Genomic DNA, 13,194 nt, shown 5'->3' with positions numbered 1-13,194 from the left:
GTCAGTAAATAGATCCCAATACAAACAGCCGATGTGACTCTATAATAACCAGTCATTCCCCTGCTGGAAAGTTCATGTAGGAGCCGCTCATATCAGTCAGTAAATAGATCCCAATACAAACAGCCGATGTGACTCTATAATAACCAGTCATTCCCCTGCTGGAAAGTTCATGTAGGAGCCGCTCATATCATTCAGTAAATAGATCCCAATACAAACAGCTGATGTGACTCTATAATAACCAGTCATTCCCCTGCTGGAAAGTTCATGTAGGAGCCGCTCATATCAGTCAGTAAATAGATCCCAATACAAACAGCTGATGTGACTCTATAATAACCAGTCATTCCCCTGCTGGAAAGTTCATGTAGGAGCCGCTCATATCATTCAGTAAATAGATCCCAATACAAACAGCTGATGTGACTCTATAATAACCAGTCATTCCCCTGCTGGAAAGTTCATGTAGGAGCCGCTCATATCATTCAGTAAATAGATCCCAATACAAACAGCTGATGTGACTCTATAATAACCAGTCATTCCCCTGCTGGAAAGTTCATGGCAACTCAAAATGGCACCCTCCTAGTTGCGGATTAAAGGGGACACATTGTGGGAAAAACAATATTGTGCCAATGAATTGTACTCATCTAAATACAGAAGGCAGGGTCGGACTGGGCCGCCGGGACACCGGGAAAAATCCCGGTGGGCCCCTGGGGCCCTAGTGGGCCCCAGCGGCCCAGTCCGACCTTTACCGGCGCTCCCCCTACTGACTGTTCCTCCCCGACACGTTCAATTTATACGCACTCGGGGAGGACGTCAGTCGGGGGCCCTTCGGGGGGGTTAGGGGGCCCCCTGGGGGGGTTAGGGGACGCGGCTGGGGCACCTGCAGGGCCCCTGGGGCGGGAGGCGTGGTGGGCCCTGCACCCCCCAGTCCGACCCTGACAGAAGGAATGTAAATGTAGTGTTTTAGGCTGAATTCTTGAAATTCCCCGCAAACCCCACTAGCCCCGCCCCTCTGTGCCACTTCCTGCTTCCTCCTTTCCCAGGCTGTGCAGGGGGGACAAAGTGAGTCATTTTTATATGAAAAGAGCCCTGGCGACTGCTAGAAAATAGGGTTAAAATTAGGGATGAGTAAAATTTTGGATTCGCAGTAAAATTCTGCAGTTCACCATTGGCGGATTTTTCCGCAAAACAGCCACAAAACTTCGTCATGAAACAAGTTTCGGTCATGTCAAAAAAGTCGGGGCCTGGACAAAAAATGTGTCGCCGCCTTTGACAAATTTTGTGCCGTTCCGCAAATTTTTTCACAGTTTTGCGAATTTTTTTTGAATATCCCTGGTACAGAAAGAACAGAGAGAGGGGAATGGGGGCGGAGCCAGGGGTGTGACACAGCTAAGCTCATCCCCCCCAACCACCTGATCACTACAGATCCAGGCAGGAATCTTTGCTTTTAATATTCATTCTGAGGGGATAGTTTTCCTTTAAAGGAGACATATTGGATAAATGGGAAACCCCTAACCCTGTAGGCAATTATGAATAATATCCGGTGCTGGTTTCCCTTTGGGCTAAACATTAACCCTATCTGTAACAATGGCCCCTTTATTGGAGCTCCCTATAGATCCTCTCAGGTCCCTGTCTGGGTTTCAAATGAGGGGTGGGCGTGTCCTAACGGTCCCTGCCAGAAGCACAGTAGGAGGGGGAGAGCCAATCACAGCCCTGCACTCGCACAAGCACAGACAGGCTTCAGTTCCCTATCAGGTCAGCCTAGCTGCTGAATTCAGCCAGCAGGAAGTGGCACAGATGGGCGGGGCTAGTGGGGTTTGGGGGAAAGGAGGCAGCAGGAAGTGGAACAGATGGGCGGGGCTAGTGGGGTTTGGGGGAAAGGAGGCAGCAGGAAGTGGCACAGATGGGCGGGGCTAGTGGGGTTTGGGGGAATTTCTCAATAAATCAGTCAGTAACACAACTTTTTAAAGGAGACATATTGGATAAATGGGGAGCAACGCTAATTTTGTAGGCAATTATGAATAATATCCGGTGCTGGTTTCACTTTGTGCTAAAAATAAATTCTCTCTGTAAAAATGGCCCCTTTATTGGAGCTCCCTATAGATCCTCTCACTTCTCCCTCCAGTGTGAAATGGAGAGTGGGCGTGTCCTAACGGTCCCTGCCAGAAGCACAGTAGGAGGGGGAGAGCCAATCACAGCCCTGCACTCACACAAGCACAGAGAGGCTTCAGTTCCCTATCAGGTCAGCCTAGCTGCTGATTGGTTCCTATCCTACAGTGCAGGGTACGGAGGGCCGCCGGCTCCCCAGCTCATCCAGAGAATTCAGCCAGCAGGAAGTGGAACAGATGGGCGGGGCTAGTGGGGGTTTGGGGGAATTTCTCAATAAATCAGTCAGAAACACAACTTTTTAAGCACAATCCTTCTATATCTAGAGGAGTATAATTCCCTGGTACATTCATCATTTTTATAGGATATGTTTCCTTTAATAAAATAAGATTTAGTGAATCTTGGGGTGAGACACAGAGCGTTTTGCATTTTCTTATTCATTTACATCCCAAGTGCAGTGAGTAAAGCAATCGGCAGGGCTTTCCCATAATGCCATGTTTTTTCCCAGGATTCCGCTGTGGACAGGATAGGGCTTTGTGCCTGAGCAGCTGCCACAGTAATTACGTGAGTTTCCCCGCAGTTCACCATAAATTACGTTGAAATACCTCCAAGTAGTGATGAGTGAATCAGTCCCATTCACTTTGCTGAAAAATTCACAAAACTGCAAAAAAAAAAGTCACGAAACGGCAAAAAAATTGCAAAATGCAGGTTCTGCACGACTTTTTTTATGCACGTGACTTTTTTGACTCAACTGTGCCTTTTTTACAGAGCCACAGATTTTGGGGGCAAAATTTTGTGGAAGATTCATGAAACAATTCGCCAATGACAAAATGCGGAATTTTGCTGCGAATTCATGCCTGGTAAAAAATTAGCTCATCGCTAGTGATGAGCGAATCTGTCCCGTTTCGCTTCGCCAATAAATTCGTGAATCTTTCAAAAGATTCACGAAATGGCGAAAAAATCGCGAAACAACGAAAATGTTGCACAGAAAAAAATTACTATTCTTTTGATGCCCGCGACTATTCTTGCAACAATTTTTGGACGCGCTGTGAATTTTTCCGAGGCAAATTTTTTCAGAAAAAAGCTGCAGTTGCATTAAAAAAGTCGCATGTGTAAAAAATCTTGCAGGTTCCATCATTTTGCAGTTTTGGGACAGATTTGCTCATCACTAACAGGCAGCTCTGAGTTTGTTACGGTCCCTGTCTGTGTTCCCAACGTTTAATAAAGTTTTCCTTCTTCAATAAAAAAAAAAAAAGGCAGCAGAGAGTGAAGGGGGGCTGGGCGTGGCTTCCTGTGTGTGGGGGAGGGGCTGCTTGTGGCTGCCGGGAGGGGATTTGGAAGAGAGGAAAGTGGAAAGAGAAAGAGACAGACAGAGAGGAGGCGCAGAAGGTAATGACAGAAATGGGGAATGAAGGGATAAGCAGCACAGAATGTGCAGCAGCAGCAGCAGGAGAGAGAGGGGAGGAGTCTGGGAGGGAATCATGGGAAAGCATTTAGCACCAATGGCAGTGAGGGGAGAGTTGCCCATCTGCTCATATGTACAAGTGTCACACACCGTACTGTGAGGGAGACTCTGCCCTACAGGTTCCACTCAGGCTGCTGCTATTGGCTCTTTATCATTCTTATTAGTATATTCCTGCCCCACAGCCCCTCGCTGCCCCCGGGTAAGGCTCCTACTCACATGGCAGCAGCCTGTCTCCCTGTGTCCGGCCCTGAGTGGGGCCCTGAGTGGGGCTCTGAGTGGGGCCGTGAGTGGGGCTCTGAGTGGGGGCCTTAGTGGGGCCCTGAGTGGGGCCCTGAGTGGGGCTCTGAGTGGGGCTTATACACTCGCTCCTATACAGGCCTGGGGGGGGAGCAACTGGCAAAGTAACAAAGCTGTATTTATTATTCCCTTCCATTGGTATTCAAAGGATCGGGTTTGTTTCAGGGGATGTTACTGGGAATAATCCCCTATAGAAACGTGTAAGTGCTTAATTCCACTTCCAGGCCCCTCCCTCCCACAAGGAGCCAATGGGAATGTGGGAGGAAGCGAGTGACCCAGTGATGGGGAAGAAGGATAAAAATGAGGAGCGGAAGGAGAGAATCCTGAATCTCACACTGGAGATTATCTATCTGCTGACTGGAGAGGTGAGGGGGGCACTGTGAGTGGCACAGTGAGAAGAGACTGTCTGTCTGTACAAAGGGGGTCTCTCTGCTGCGTTACACACTCATCATTCTCTCTCCCTCTCAATACATAGGGCTACGTCATCCCTAAGAAGAAGAGCCCAACTGTGGGTTTGGGGGCCCTGCATGCCCCTGGCTCCGTCATACAGAAGGAAAATGACAAGAAGATCCTGGAACTCATCTCCAACATCATCCAGCTGCTGACTGGAGAGGTGGGTGCGGCCCCCCAATCCCCCCTTATTGTTTAGTAACAGTGTATGATAATCCCTTTCTCTGGCTGGGGGATGACTGTAACATTGTGTGTGCCAGGTTGCCATAAGGTGTGAGGATGTTTCCATCTATTTTTCCTTGGAGGAGTGGGAGTATATAAAAGGAAACAAGGCCCTTTACAGGGAAGGGATAAAGGAGGAGGAGGAGGAGCCCCAGCAGCTCCGCCCACTGGGTGAGTAATGGTTTCTATCATATACAGGGCACAGTATGCAGGATATTTTGTCTTTTTAGAGAGACCCAGAAGAATGTCAATTAGGGCACCTATTTATACCCAGTTAATAAAACAGATCTGTAAGAGTTGCCTGTATTGTGTATTGGGAAGGATTTTAGCCCAGCCCTGCACCATGCATTTCCCAACATCCTATCCGGAAGATCTTATAAACTAGCCCTAATGGAAAACCTTTAATTATTAGTTCAGTACTACAAATAATAAATCCTACCCATTTTCTGTATTGCCTTTATTAAGTTTTATTTTTCAAGCTGATATATCTGTAATAATAATTTTTCTCTTTGCCAGACGGTGAATATGAAGATAAGAGAGAGATTCCAGCTGATCTGGGAGGAACATTATGTTATAATAATGAGCCAAGCAAGATTGGGGCTGAAGGAGCAGATTTTTGTGCCGACGGAAATATCTCAAACCCTGAAATTTCTCCAGTGGAACAGCCCCCACCGGCCAATTGGATTAAAGAGGAACCAGCTTCATGGGAAGGGGGAAACCAATCAGATTGCAGCATTAATCCCCTTACAGAACAGATACAGGGAACAGACACACCTACTCCTATCATGGGGTGCAGCCTGAATAACAGCTGGGCAGAGGATTATATATTTCAGAATATAAAAGAGGAGGCGGCTTCATCTGAAGAAGAAAACCTTTCTGATATCAGAATTATTACTGTTTCAGAATCAATACTGGAAACCGACACATCTGCTTCTATGACGGAATGGAGCCTAAATACCAGCTTGTCACCATCGTGTGAAGGGGGAAACCAATTAGATTGCAGCGGAACTCATGCTGAGCAAGAACCTTTGTCTTGTGTTGAATCCGATGCAGGACACAAGCCGTTTTCTTGTTCTGAATGCGGGAAATGTTTTTCGTGTCGATCAGACCTTGACGATCATCAGAGAATTCACTCAGGAGAGGAGAAACCATTTGCTTGTCCTGAGTGTGGGAAACGTTTTCCTTATCGCAGATATCTCAGTTATCATCTCAACGTTCATGTGGGTAAGAAACCTTATCCTTGTTCTGAATGTGGGAAATGTTTTGAAACGTCATCGAAACTCACTGTCCATCGGAGAACTCACACGGGGGAGAAACCCTTTTCTTGTTCTGAGTGTGGGAAATGTTTTGCCAAATCATCAGTGCTTAGAGTTCATCAACGAAGAACCCACAAAGTGGAAAAACCATTTTCTTGTTCCGAATGTGGGAAATGTTTCTCCTATTCCTCAGACCTCAATTATCATCACAGAACCCACACAGGAGAGAAACCGTTTTCTTGTTCCGAATGTGGGAAATGTTTTTTATATTCATCAGATCTTAAACATCATCACAGAACCCACACAGGGGAGAAACCGTTCTCTTGTTCTGAGTGTGGGAAATGTTTTACACGTAACAGCAGTTTAAAAATACATTTCCAGAGTCACACAGGAGTAAAACCATAAGCTTGTCACATCTTAATATGCATTTCTGTGGTTTCAGAGGAGAGGAACAACTTTGTGTACAACAAAAATTATCCACAGGACAATCCCGTTCAGCTGAAGGCTCCAGGGCCTAATGAAGGTGAAGGCTCAGACAGGTCCCCCATAATGCTCTTCCCACGGCACTGTGTCCCCATTGGGAACTGAGGGACCTCATTTCATGCTTAGTTCCCAGCCACTGGAATATATCTCCCCCTCCCCCCAACAGATAATATTCTGGGTTTTATTGAACAAGAAGGGACATATTCCAAGGGGTACGAGCCCCCCAGGGTATCACTTGAGCAGATGCTGTTCCCTAATGCTCACACAGTAGGTAACATAATTTAACTTACGCAATTTGTAGAATGTTTAATTGGTGGGATGCCAATAACACGGGGACATCTATCAACACTGAAATAAAGGAGGTTACAGTATCAGTATAGGGAGGATCTTTTTAAATCATTAAATCTATTTTGTGAAATTCCTTTCCCAAGAGATGTGTGTCAGTCTGATTCATTGGTGGACTTTAAAGTAGGATTGAATGCTTGAGCAGGGAATGTGATACGCAAGATATGGAGGTTATGCAGGGAACGTCACAGGAATTAAACATGGAGGAGCTTTGGTTTCCTTGTTAAGCTCAAAAATAACTAAAAACTTTAGATTGTGATAAAAAAAAATCCCAGGGAAAAAGTATGATCAGCACAAGTTCTATTCATTGCACGTATATTACACAAGGTGGGATACTGCCCCTTTAGCCTGCCTGTGTGCCTCTGGAGCGTGGATGGAAAAAGGAGCAGCTGGAGGAAACTCAGAGACGTGGAGGGAACTCACAGACTCCTTGCAGACAGTTCCTAGGCCGAGCTCAAACTGAGTAACTATAACTGCACGTAGTGTTGCTAAACAGGGATCCACTGGTTAATATCTGGGGGGGGGGGGGGGCAGATAAACTTCCACACGTAGAAACAGTTTTGCTTATAAAACACCAAACCCTACACTCACTCCATAATGAATACTGCTGCCAGGCTCATACACCTCTCCAACCGCTCCTCCTCTGCCGTGCCACTCTGCCAATCCCTGCAGTGGCTTCCCCTACCATCCAGGATAAAATTCAAGCTATTGACCCTCACATTTAAAGCAGTCCATAACTCTGCCCCACCCTACATCTCTGAACTCATCTCTAGGTACCATCCAACCCGCTGGTTACGCTCCTCTACTGACCTGCTCCTCAACTCCTCTCTCATTCCCTCCTCACACGCTCGCATTCAAGACTTTGCAAGGGCTGCCCCCCTTCTCTGGAATTCGCTCCCACAAACTGTCAGACTTTCTCCCAATCTTACTTTGCAAGGGCTGCCCCCCTTCTCTGGAATTCGCTCCCACAAACTGTCAGACTTTCTCCCAATCTCTCTGCCTTCAAGAAATCTCTAAAAACACATTTATTTAGAGAGGCTTACCCTAATCTAGCTTAGCAATACCCTGTGCCCCACCTCTCACAACTCTGGTCATGCCCATTCCCACACCTTGTGTCTCAACCCTTTCTCCTTGTAGATTGTAAGCTCTTTTGGGCACCTCTTGTATCGGTTACTGGTTGCTTTATATGTTACTCTGTATGTCCAATGTATGTAACCCACTTATTGTACAGCGCTGCGGAATATGTTGGCGCTTTATAAATAAATGTTAATGTAATGTAATATAAGGAGCTTCTGGCTTAGTGCCTGTGGGGCCTGGGTTCTACTGCGTGGATGAGCATCACTGCCATGGCTTTTGTTTATTTTGCCTAGAAAGTCTGAGACATTTCCACAAATACACTTCTAAATATGATAATTCAATAAGTCTGTGCAAAAAGGTCAAAGCCAATCCCTGCCGAGCTGATGGACTTCCCACAAATCCTTTTAGTTCAAAGCAAACAAGAAAAACTATTTGCCCCCTTCCTGATTTCTTATTCTTTTGCATGTTTGTCACACTTAAATGTTTCTGCTCATCAAAAACCGTTAACTATTAGTCAAAGATAACATAATTGAACACAAAATGCAGTTTTTAAATGAAGGTTTACGTTATTAAGGGAGAAAAAAAACTCCAAATCTACATGGCCCTGTGTGAAAAAGTGATTGCCCCCCTTGTTAAAAAATAACTTAACTGTGGTTTATCCCACCTGAGTTCAATTTCTGTAGTCACCCCCAGGCCTGATTACTGCCACACCTGTTTCAATCAAGAAATCACTTAAATAGGAGCTACCTGACACAGAGAAGTAGCCCAAAAGCACCTCAAAAGCTACACATCATGCCAAGATCCAAAGAAATTGAGGAACAAATGAAAACAAAAGTAATTGAGATCTATCAGTCTGGTAAAGGTTATAAAGCCATTTCTAAAGCTTTGGGACTCCAGCGAACCACAGTGAGAGCCATTATCCACAAATGGCAAAAACATGGAACAGTGGTGAACCTTCCCAGGAGTGGCCGGCCGACCAAAATTACTCCAAGAGCGCAGAGACAACTCATCCGAGAGGCCACAAAAGACCCCAGGACAACATCTAAAGAACTGCAGGCCTCACTTGCCTCAATTAAGGTCAGTGTTCACGACTCCACCATAAGAAAGAGACTGGGCAAAAACGGCCTGCATGGCAGATTTCCAAGGCACAAACCACTTTTAAGCAAAAAGAACATTAAGGCTCGTCTCAATTTTGCTAAAAAACATCTCAATGATTGCCAAGACTTTTGGGAAAATACCTTGTGGACCGACGAGACAAAAGTTGAACTTTTTTTTTTTTGAACCCGTTACATCTGGCGTAAAAGTAACACATCGTTTCAGAAAAAGAACATCATACTAACAGTAAAATATGGTGGTGGTAGTGTGATGGTCTGGGGTTGTTTTGCTGCTTCAGGACCTGGAAGGCTTGCTGTGATAGATGGAACCATGAATTCTACTGTCTACCAAAAAATCCTGAAGGAGAATGTCCGGCCATCTGTTCGTCAACTCAAGCTGAAGCGATCTTGGGTGCTGCAGCAGGACAATGACCCAAAACACACCAGCAAATCCACCTCTGAATGGCTGAAGAAAAACAAAATGAAGACTTTGGAGTGGCCTAGTCAAAGTCCTGACCTGAATCCTTTTGGGATGTTGTGGCATGACCTTAAAAAGGCGGTTCATGCTAGAAAACCCTCAAATAAAGCTGAATTACAACAATTCTGCAAAGATGAGTGGGCCAAAATTCCTCCAGAGCGCTGTAAAAGACTCGTTGCAAGTTATCGCAAACGCTTGATTGCAGTTATTGCTGCTAAGGGTGGCCCAACCAGTTATTAGGTTCAGGGGGCAATTACTTTTTCACACAGGGCCATGTAGGTTTGGATTTTTTTTCTCCCTAAATAATAAAAACCCTCATTTAAAAACTGCATTTTGTGTTTACTTGTGTTATCTTTGACTAATAGTTAAATGTGTTTGATGATCAGAAACATTTTGTGTGACAAACATGCAAAAGAATAAGAAATCAGGAAGGGGGCAAATAGTTTTTCACACCACTGTATAGTGTAGTACTTTCTTTTAACAATCCAAAGTATAATTATACAAGTGATCAGTAGAAAAACATTCAGTCTATAAAACCAAAAGATTCCCAAACCGATATACAACACTTAAACCAAAACGAATCCCTTATCTGGGGTGGTTTTTATAAAGGAGAAAAAAACAACTATTACTTATATTAGAAAGAGAAGGGTTCTAGTTGTACTGTAACTCTCCCACTAGTTATAGTGCAGGCTCATCACATTGGAATCATAGTTGATAATCTTCCGTAATATTTCACATCAGCATAATGGTTCTCTCTAAAAACATATAACGAGCAGGAAAAGCTCCAATAGTGTAAAATCTTTTAGTAAAGTATTTTAGTATTTTAGTAAAGTATTGCACTTAGAGGGTTAAAAGCATTTTTGTGGCACTCAAAAAGCAGCGTCCTGGATTTGAAAAGTGGGTATAACCAGCGCCCTGATCCCCATCTCCTGCCAGTCTTCAAGAAGTGTTTTCTGCCTAACGCGTTTCACCCGGAGGGCTTCCTCAGAGGCGTAACTTAAATATCCTGCCTCCCCCCTTGTGAATTCTCTTGTGCACATCGTCCTGACCGGAGTGTGTAGCTACTCCAATCCTGTGCTGAGCAGGACTCTGATTGGCTGCTCAGATACGGCCTTGCCTACTCTCACTGTAGAAAAACAAAAAATACCTTAACTCGCACACCCTCGGCTCTCCTGACAATTTCAACGCTCGGTGCACACTGCTGGGGGGATCAGCACCCTCCCAAAAATTCTGTGTAGATAAATTAGCACTGGCACTCTGGAGCTGTATACGGGACAAGCCCTTTAATTATCTTTATTACGGAAATGCAACGTTTCGAGGCACAAAGTAGCCCCTTTGGCAAGCATGCTTGACAAAGGGGCTACTTTGTGCCTCAAAACGTTGCATTTCCGTAATAAAGATAATTAAAGGGCTTGTCCCGTATACAGCTCCAGAGTGCCAGTGCTAATTTCTCTACTCTCACTGTAGGCCACTGGGCAGTACTGAGGGTACTAGGCTGCACTAGAACTGATCTGCTGCCTTCTACCAATGATACACTGCTCTCCAGGTACTTCTACCCCTCAGCACAATGTTCTTTTCTTCTCCCGAGACTGAATAAACTTGGGTGAGACACTGGCTGCACTGCCATGGAAAAGAACATTCCATTAAAGGAGACATATTGGATAAATGGGAAAAACCCTAATTTTGTAGGCAGTTATGAATAATATCCGGTGCTGGTTTCCCTTTGGGCTAAACATTAACCCTATCTGTAAAAATGGCCCCTTTATTGGAGCTCCCTATAGATCCTCTCAGGTCCCTGTCTGTGTTTCACATGAGGGGTGGGCGTGTCCTAACAGTCCCTGCCAGAAGCACAGTAGGAGGGGGAGAGCCAATCACAGCCCTGCACTCACACAAGCACAGACAGGCTTCAGTTCCCTATCAGGTCAGCCTAGCTGCTGATTGGTTCCTATCCTACAGTGCAGGGTACGGAGGGCCGCCGGCTCCCCAGCTCATCCAGAGAATTCAGCCAGCAGGAAGTGGAACAGATGGGCGGGGCTAGTGGGGTTTGGGGGAATTTCTCAATAAATCAGTCAGAAACACAACTTTAAGCACAATCCTTCTATATCTAGAGGAGTATAATTCCCTGGTACATTCATCATTTTTATAGGATATGTCTCCTTTAACACTTTTGCATCTCACACTACGATTGGTTTAGAACAGCGGAAATGATTTCCTGAGAAGATAAAAGATAAATGTTAAGAACATTTTAAAAACTGACATAACTTAGACATGTTCTTATTTGCTGCTATTTCCTTACGAGATCCGCCTGGGGAAGTCTTGCTGCTCAGACACAAAAGACGAATCTATAGATGCTGATTGTTATCCAGGTCTCCGTCTTCTCCTTCATGGTGTAATCTTCCCAATGGTGATTTGTATTGAACCACCACTCCCTGTTTGCTTGCATTTGGGGAGGCCTAGTAGATCTATACCCCCTACTGTAAATGATAAGGATATTAGCAGTCACTGAGGGGTTCTGTGCCCCCCATATAAAGGCACAAGGCTGCAGGCTGAGTTATACAGGGAACTCTGAGTATCACTCATGTATTATAAGGGATAATGTACCCCCTACTGTAAATGATAAGGATATTAGCAGTCACTGAGGGGTTCTGTGCCCCCCATATAAAGGCACAAGGCTGCAGGCTGAGTTATACAGGGAACTCTGAGTATCACTCATGTATTATAAGGGATAATGTACCCCCTACTGTAAATGATAAGGATATTAGCAGTCACTGAGGGGTTCTGTGCCCATATAAAGGCACAAGGCTGCAGACTGAGTTCTTTATAGAGATAATAATACACTAAAAGTCCAAGTGACTGTATTGAGCACAGTTTACCCTTAAATCATGTGACCATGAGATGAGATGGGGGGGGGGTGGGGGGTATAGGGCAACAGCAACATTTTTGGTTGATAAGTGAACGTTGGGCTGATAGGGCACAATGCAAGGATACACAGCGCTGTTACTTGATATAATTGTTACAACTGCACATTCTGTTCCCAACAAGTTCCCTTGGGTGAGAATGTAGCAACAGTCACAGCGATAAGCAACAAACTCCTGCAAAAACACCAATATATATAGAAATATAAACAAAAAATACGGAAATGTAATGTCTGTCTATCTATCTATCTATCTATCTATCTATCTATCTATCTATCATCTGTCTATATATGGCCCCTCACAGTGGGGACTGAATTGATAAAAGACTCGGCGCAATACCAGGCACCTAGTTCCTCTCACTGTGAGTTTAGCACATTCCCTGTTACTTTAAGTTGAGACAACGTCATGGCAAATAGACAAGTAGAACAGGGACTTCTGTGGCATCCTGGGATTTGTAGTGCAGCTGTGCCTCTATGGCTAGAAATTATCCCCCGACAAAACTACATCTCCCAAGGAGCACCGCTAGGAGGGTCACATGATAAATTGTATCTCATGATCAATTACAGCCTCAGCAGATAACGTTCCAGGAGACAAGGCAGTATCACATGACAAGCCAGAACCAATCAGAGTGACGCCTGTCCCTGAGGGAAGATTGGAGGCGGGGCTTGTCAGGCAGAGATTGCTCAGGTAGGAAGGAGTTTGCGGCTGAGTGAGTAGGTTGGGGTTGCTCTGGAATAATGGCGTTGTGTATGGCTTGTGGGGAAGTTCTGTGAGGGGGAAAGTGCCCTCTGCTGTCTGTCCGGCATCTGTCCTGTTTAATGCCCGACACTCTGCACTCACACCTTGGACAGACGAGTACTCAGCTGGGGGACTGGCGCTGAGCTACAGATCCAGGGACTGAGGGCAAGGCTGGCAGTGCCAGTAGCACAGTACCCCGGGCTGGCACACAGATCACCATGGGTGAGACAAGGGCACATAGTGCTGCTGCCATGCTGAGCTGCCCATATAAAGG

General features: G+C 45.3%; 1 protein-coding gene across 1 annotated transcript; it reads left to right on the top strand.

Annotated features, from left to right (window-relative positions):
- Nucleotides 1-3,386: 3,386 nt before the first annotated feature.
- LOC100496815 (gastrula zinc finger protein XlCGF53.1) lies at nt 3,387-6,705 on the top strand. The gene is made up of 5 exons (XM_031893047.1): nt 3,387-3,489; nt 4,087-4,227; nt 4,338-4,475; nt 4,573-4,705; nt 5,051-6,705. Exons 2-5 carry the CDS (start codon nt 4,111-4,113, stop codon nt 6,193-6,195), a joined length of 1,533 nt encoding a protein of 510 aa, XP_031748907.1. The 5' UTR covers nt 3,387-3,489; nt 4,087-4,110; the 3' UTR covers nt 6,196-6,705.
- The last annotated feature ends 6,489 nt before the right edge of the window (nt 6,706-13,194 follow it).

The sequence above is a fragment of the Xenopus tropicalis genome, chromosome 9 (genome assembly GCF_000004195.4).
Source record: "Xenopus tropicalis strain Nigerian chromosome 9, UCB_Xtro_10.0, whole genome shotgun sequence".
NCBI classification, from domain to species: Eukaryota; Metazoa; Chordata; class Amphibia; order Anura; family Pipidae; genus Xenopus; species Xenopus tropicalis.
The sequence above is the reverse complement of the archived record's forward strand: the minus strand, read 5'-3'. Positions and strand labels throughout refer to the sequence as shown.

Excerpts from the sequence above, each read along its gene's own strand:
- LOC100496815 (XM_031893047.1), top strand. The coding sequence starts at position 4,111 with ATGGGAATGTGGGAGGAAGCGAGTGACCCAGTGATGGGGAAGAAGGAT. Across the intron at positions 4,228-4,337 it reads TCTATCTGCTGACTGGAGAG|GGCTACGTCATCCCTAAGAA; the intron begins GTGAGGGGGGCA and ends CTCAATACATAG. Across the intron at positions 4,476-4,572 it reads TCCAGCTGCTGACTGGAGAG|GTTGCCATAAGGTGTGAGGA; the intron begins GTGGGTGCGGCC and ends TGTGTGTGCCAG.